This window comes from Elephantulus edwardii, unplaced genomic scaffold (genome assembly GCF_000299155.1).
Source record: "Elephantulus edwardii isolate Elephantulus edwardi_28Jun2011 unplaced genomic scaffold, EleEdw1.0 scaffold00470, whole genome shotgun sequence".
NCBI classification, from domain to species: Eukaryota; Metazoa; Chordata; class Mammalia; order Macroscelidea; family Macroscelididae; genus Elephantulus; species Elephantulus edwardii.
Genome location: NW_006400220.1, coordinates 635,560 through 642,164, shown reverse-complemented (window position 1 = coordinate 642,164; position 6,605 = coordinate 635,560). Strand labels below are relative to the sequence as shown.

General features: G+C 47.4%; 1 protein-coding gene across 1 annotated transcript in view; it reads left to right on the top strand.

Annotated features, from left to right (window-relative positions):
- The window catches only part of HDAC6 (histone deacetylase 6), a 19,637-nt gene extending 13,781 nt beyond the window's left edge, over positions 1-5,856 (top strand). The window contains 13 exon segments of the mRNA XM_006902911.1: positions 145-298; positions 394-522; positions 662-830; positions 1,098-1,231; positions 1,737-1,805; positions 1,929-2,121; positions 3,821-3,970; positions 4,191-4,365; positions 4,483-4,886; positions 4,971-5,075; positions 5,205-5,351; positions 5,437-5,565; positions 5,788-5,856. Coding sequence (XP_006902973.1) covers positions 145-298; positions 394-522; positions 662-830; positions 1,098-1,231; positions 1,737-1,805; positions 1,929-2,121; positions 3,821-3,970; positions 4,191-4,365; positions 4,483-4,886; positions 4,971-5,075; positions 5,205-5,351; positions 5,437-5,565; positions 5,788-5,856 — 2,027 coding nt within the window.
- Positions 5,857-6,605: the final 749 nt, after the last annotated feature.

The window sequence follows — 6,605 nt, the reverse complement described above, 5'->3', positions numbered from 1 at the left end:
AGAGAGAGAGAGAGAACAATATGGATTGTACTTGACTCAACTGCACCTAACAAAAACCCCTTTTTACCTTTGGGGGAAGTGAGCCCCAGTGTATTATGGGGACCAGGTTGGGAGAGTAGGGTGAATGTGACCTTCCCCTTATAGCTGAGACCCTCGATGAGGACATCATGGAGAAGGACAAGGAGGAGGGGCCATTGGAGCCCCCTACACCCCGAATCCTGGCTTGGCCGGTGCTCCACGCTCGCACAGGGCTGGTCTATGACCAGCGTATGATGAGTCACTACAACTTATGGGACAAGTATGCAGTCTGAGGGATAGGATAAGTGGGTGTAGGGGTTCCTCCCTTGCTTCTCAAGCATCAGGTCCCCATTTCTGGCTTCCCCCTACTCTCAGCCACCACCCCGAGATGCCCCAGCGTATCTCCCGAATTGTGCAGCATCTGGAGGAGCTAGGACTTACCAGACTGTGCCTCACCCTGCCTGCGCGCCCTGCCACAGATGCTGAACTGCTCACCTGCCACAGGTCAAACCCCCTGTGCCTAAGGGGCTGGGATCTTATGGAAGAGCCTGGGATTTCTCTCCTAGGACTCTGACCAGTGTTGAGCACACACAGCTGTTGCAACCATCTCATTGCCAACTGATGCTCTTCTTTGTGCCTCCAGTGCCGAGTATCTGGCTCGTCTTCGGGCCACAGAGAACATGAAAACCCGGGAGCTCCACCGTGAAGGCGCCAACTTTAACTCCATCTATATCTGTCCCAGTACCTTCGCTTGTGCACAGCTTGCCACTGGTGCTGTGTGCCGTCTAGTGGAGGCTGTGCTCTCTGGAGAGGTGTGTCCTTTTTGGGGTGGGCAATAGACTAGAGAGGGGAAATCCTGAGGAAAAAGACAAAGAGTTATCTGGAAGAGTTGGGCTGGGCCTAAGGAAAGGAGGTTTAGAGAGGGGCCTGGGAAGAGAGAGGCATCACTAGAGAGATTGCAAAGATAGAACAGGAGGCCAGAAAAGGGACCTTAGCAGCTGATGGAATAGACAGAAGAGAAAGGGGAGGTAAGGTGGAGAGGAATGATGGTTAATCTTAGCACTCTGCTTCTCTCCCAGGTACTAAATGGTACTGCTGTGGTCCGCCCTCCAGGACACCACGCAGAGTGGGATGCTGCTTGTGGTTTCTGCTTTTTCAATTCTGTGGCTGTGGCTGCTCGCCATGCCCAGACCATCAGTGGGCATGCCCTGCGGTAAGGCCTCTCTGGGGACATCCAAATCCTGTCCTTCAGTGGGACCTGGCAAACCTGCCCTCAGCCCACTGGACCCATCGTGTCACCCTAGAACTTAGGAACAGCCAAGAGTACACTCATTTAGCACTTTACCTAGTGAGGACCAAAGCTCTAGCCTCTCAGTGGTTACGTCAATAGTACTAGCAGGTTGAGGCATCTTGGTGTTCATAAACAGGATCTGGGGTCCATTGCCTGGTAATTCTGGCCCCTAATGGTTATTCAAGCAGCACTCAAAACCCATCCCTCAGCACTTACTCAAGCCCAGAGTGAAGCTTTAAGTACCCGAGATCTGGCTTTTTTGCATTTACTCTGATTGGACCCAGAAACCTGACATCTAGCACTTTCCTCAAAGGCACCAGGTCCTACCACCAGCAATAAAAAATTTAAAAAAAAAATTCATCCCTCTCCCAGGGGGAGCATATTCTTGGTTTCTAAGGAGCTATCCTCTCTACACCCCCAATCCTAGGATCTTGATCATAGATTGGGATATCCATCATGGTAATGGAACTCAGCACATATTTGAGGATGACCCCAGGTGAGGAATTGGTGCAAGGGGACTGTGACCAGGAGGGAGGCAAGTCATACCTTAGGGATCCTGGAGACCCACAGAGGCAAGATAGCCACTAACAAACCATGGCCACCTTCCTCTCTTCTGCAGTGTGCTCTACATGTCCCTTCACCGCTACGATCATGGTACCTTCTTCCCCATGGGAAATGAGGGTGCCAGCAGCCAAATTGGCCAGGGCCCTGGCATAGGCTTCACTGTCAACGTGGCTTGGAATGGGCCCCGTATAGGTGACCCCGACTACCTGGCTGCTTGGCATCGTCTGGTACTTCCCATTGCCTATGAGGTATGGCTCAGGATTTAGGTGACATGCTTGTTCAGGGAGCAAGGCAGGGCAGTATATACCTGCTTTCTCAGTGTGTGAGTCTGACTACTGGCTGCCTGATCATATGCAACAGCTTGTGTTGGCTGTATGTGACTGTTAGCTGAACATGAGCAGTATGACTATCATAGTCTTTGAATACTTGTCTGACTATACACAAATGCTGTATGTGATTGCTTTCTTTATGTGTGAGTGAGTGTGTGTGTGTGACTGGTTGTATTTATATGTTCATAATGAGTTACTCTGTGTGCTTATGTGTGAGAGTGACTATGTGTGACTGCCATCTCTCTGTAATATGCAAGGAAAGAAAGGGGCCTGAGTATGTTTGTGAGATTATGCAGGTGACTATCATTACCTTTTCTGTGTGTAGTAGATAGCATATTTTAGGCAAGGATGATAAAGCTTCGTCTCACATACTTTGGGCATGTTGTTAGGAGGGTCTTATTCCTTGGAAAAGTAGAGAGTCAGCAAAGGAGAAGAGCCTTCAATGAGATGGATTGACACAGTGACTGCAGCAGCAATGGGCTCAAATGTGTCAGAGATGAAGAGGATGATGTAGGATAGGATAGGAAAGGGTTCAGATCTGTACTTCATAAAGTTGCTATGAGTTGTATCTGACTTGATGGTACATAGCAACAACATATGATGCTGTCCCTGTGACAGCCTCTGTGTGACTTTTCAAAGGAGGGCTATGTGAGGCAGCCATCTCTGTGTGTAACTGTGGCTATGTGTGCCTCTCTTTGACTAGGTAATGACCTGTGTGTATTTGTCAGACTGTGCCAGTGACTGTATGTGACTACATTCTCTGTGTAAACTGAGTGTGAGAGACATTTTATGTGACTGATTTTGTGAGGGCAGATGTACATGACTGTCAGGGATTGTCTTCTCTATGAAATTTATGTGTGTCACTTTGTGTCTAATTAGTTCTGGGTGCAGCAGTGTGTGTTTGGCTGTTGTGACTCTGGTGATGGCACTACTGTGTCTTTCTGGGTGTGTGCACAAACACATGCATGCAAATGGTTGTGTTCCCACAGGGCTTACTGTATATTATCACTCCTCTGAGAGAAACTGCTTGTGCATGACTAGTATGAACATAGAGTTGTAGTTTGTGTATGGCTGGTGGTACATGACTGTTCTCTAGGTGTGGTATTTACACTGTCATTTTCTGTGATTAGAGTGTGTTTATGCCTCTTTTTGACACTTTGTATAAAACCTTGTATCCCATGCATGTGAGTCTCAGGGAAGGATGTGTGCATTTTGTAGTCTCTTCCAGGGTGCATGGGCGTGAGAGCATATCTTCATCTATGTTACTCCTGTCTTCATGTATCCATGTCTGAGTTTCTGTATCTCGTGACTCTGTGTCTCCTGTCTCTGTCCATCTCTCATGTCTTCATGTCTCTGTCTCATGTCTATAAATCTACACTCCTTCTAACTGTCTCTCCTCTCTTGGTGTCTTAATGCTTCTGAGTTTCTAGTTCTTGGGTCTCTGTGTCCTTGTTGGCAAGACTCTAGGTCGCATTCTATCACTCTGTCTTCAAATCTTTATTCATCTTTGGCTTTGTTTCTCCATCTGTTTGTGTCTAATGTCTTTGGGTCTCCATTATCAACTGCCTACTGAAGCCCCCACAATCATGCCCATGTATCTCTTCTCTTCCTGTCTCAGTTTAACCCAGAATTGGTGCTGGTCTCAGCTGGCTTTGATGCTGCACGGGGAGACCCCTTGGGGGGCTGCCAGGTGTCGCCTGAGGGTTATGCCCACCTCACTCATCTACTGATGGGCCTTGCAAATGGCCGCATTATCCTAATCCTAGAGGTAACTCTCCTTCCCACTGTGAGATGGTAGTTTGGAAGACTTGGAGCCCTGCCCTTTCTACTGTCTCAGAGCAGTTCCCTAAAATCTCCTTTGAACATTATTTTTTTGTCTCTTTCCAAACTCAACAGTGATGGTCTCACCTGGGACTGTTGGCACATACAGGTTGTCTTGTCCCCCCAGTACCCCTGCAGAGTTTCCCCTCCCCTTTTCTTTAACACAGGGTGGCTATAACCTGACATCCATCTCAGATTCCATGGCTGCTTGCACCCGCACTCTCCTTGGGAATCCACCATCCTTGCTGGCCCCTCTACGGCCCCCACTAACAGGAGCTCTGGCTTCAATCTCTGAGACCATTCACATCCATCGCAAATACTGGCATAGCTTACGGATCAAAAGTGAGTGGCCGTGAACACCTGAGGACAACTCAGGGAAGGAGACTCAGGAAGAGGCAGGGATTAAAGGCAAAAAAGGAATAAAATCCATACTCAAGGATCTTCTTCCCATGTTTCTAGAAATAGAAGACAAGGTGGAGGGACCTTCCAGTTCCGAGCTGGCCACCAAGAAGGAACCTCAACCAGCCAATCCTGGGTTAGTCATGGGAATGGCTATACCAAATGAAGACATTCTGGAAACAGACATGGGGAAGGCTACCTCAGCATTATCCATGGCAGAGTCTACTCCAGTCCAGGTTAAGTCAAATATAGCTATGATGGAGATCACTCAAGACCAGTCCTTGGAAGCAGCCACTAGTTGGACCACACTAGACCAGACCACCTCAGAGGAGACGGTGGGAAACACCAAACTAGCTTCATGTACTGACAACCAGACCTCCCCATCATCACTTGTGCGGGGAACTACCCCTCACAGTAAGCTGATTGAAAGTCTCAGAACCTCAAAACTAAGCAAAGAGGTTCAGGTAAGGCCTACCACACCCAGGTAAAGAGAAGAGGAGGGGAAAAGACTTATTTGTAGAATACTTCTCTTCCTTCTATATGTCCAGGAGACCCCAGATTCTCAGATTCCACAAGAGAAGCTACTAGGAGAGGCAGCTGGAGGTCAGGACCTGGATGATTCCATGTTGATAGGTTTTGGGGACACTGATGAGGTGAGCTCAAAGAGAAGTGGAGATGATAACTTCCTTCTTTTGCCTACTTGTATATTCAGGTAGGAGCATGTGTCATAGGAATTCGTAGGGAGAAGATTGAGTCTCCATCTTCTTTTTCATCCACCCTAGGCTACATTTTATGCTGTGACACCACTTCCCTGGTGTCCCCATTTGACGGAAGTATGCCCCATACCTGCAATAGGCCTGGACTTTACCCAACCCTGTCATGGCTGTGGAACCATCCAAGAGAATTGGGTGTGTCTTTCTTGCTATCAGGTACAGAGAAGAGAAAGGGGAAGGGATAGAAGAAGAAAATCTCAGGTGAGTGCTTCCCACCCTGCCCAACACTCTTCAACTTTAGGTCTGTTGCAGTCGTTATGTCAATGCTCATATGGTTCAACATCATGAAGACTCAGGACACCCAATAGTCCTCAGCTTTGTTGACCTGTCTACCTGGTGTTACCATTGTCAGGCCTATGTCCACCATCAGGTACCCACCTGGGCAGACCCTTGAATGCATGCACACTCAGGGTAGACTTGACACCCTCCCCATTCCGTGACTGTCTCATGTGATGTGTGTGAGAGAGGGAGAGAAAGAGAGATGAGGGTCATGGTATAGTCTAGGGGATGGGGTCTTTAAATACTGGAGTGGGGGCAACCTCTCCCTGAGGAATACTCACTCTTACCTACTCTGTTCTTGCCTCTTCCCTAGGCTCTCCTAGATGTGAAGAATGTTGCCCATCAGAACAAGTTTGGGGAGGACAGGCCTTAATCACACTAACTAGCAGAATGAACTCTGTTCTCCACCTTCTGAGGTCCAAGATAGACCAATCTCAGTTCATTTCCATCTGTACCTTGAATGAGAGTTAGCCTCTCATGCAACCTCAACCTGAATACCCTTTACAACATCCCAAGGGTGCTTATTTAAGTGTAAATACTTTTAAGAGAACTGTATTAATCAATTGCAGATCTCCTTTTGTCCATGTCTGCTTGAAAGACTCCATTTCCTCCCCTCAGAATAAAGGGTGGAAAACTCAGTGCCCCCCCCAAGAGGGAACTGATATCCTGATAAAGAGAGAAAGATCATACTGGTAGGTGTGGAGGGGTTGCATATGTAATAAAGTGCAAGCTATTACAAAATCTAGAAATGGTCTTTTGAGTATGTAGCCAGCAAGAGAGATGAGTAATGAAGGAATAGGAGAGTGGAGCTACATCAGGTACTTAACATATAAAGTCTGATTGGCTACGTTAGATTAAATGGTGAACTCTAGGATCAGGTACCTGGCTTAGAACTATGTCTTGCAGCCTGCTTAATGTCAGCCACTCAGCCAAACCCTGGGTTGAGAAGACAGGAAAACTTATCAGGAAGTTTCCTGAAAAGGCCTAAATCTGCCAGGTGGTTGTGATTGGGGGAGGGTATCAAGCTTTAACATATTTGAGTTTAATGGTCATAGTTGAAAAGGTGAAAAAGTTTAAAGAGGTGGGAACTTTAAGGATGATTTTGGAATTTTTATTTCTCCCACATAATGA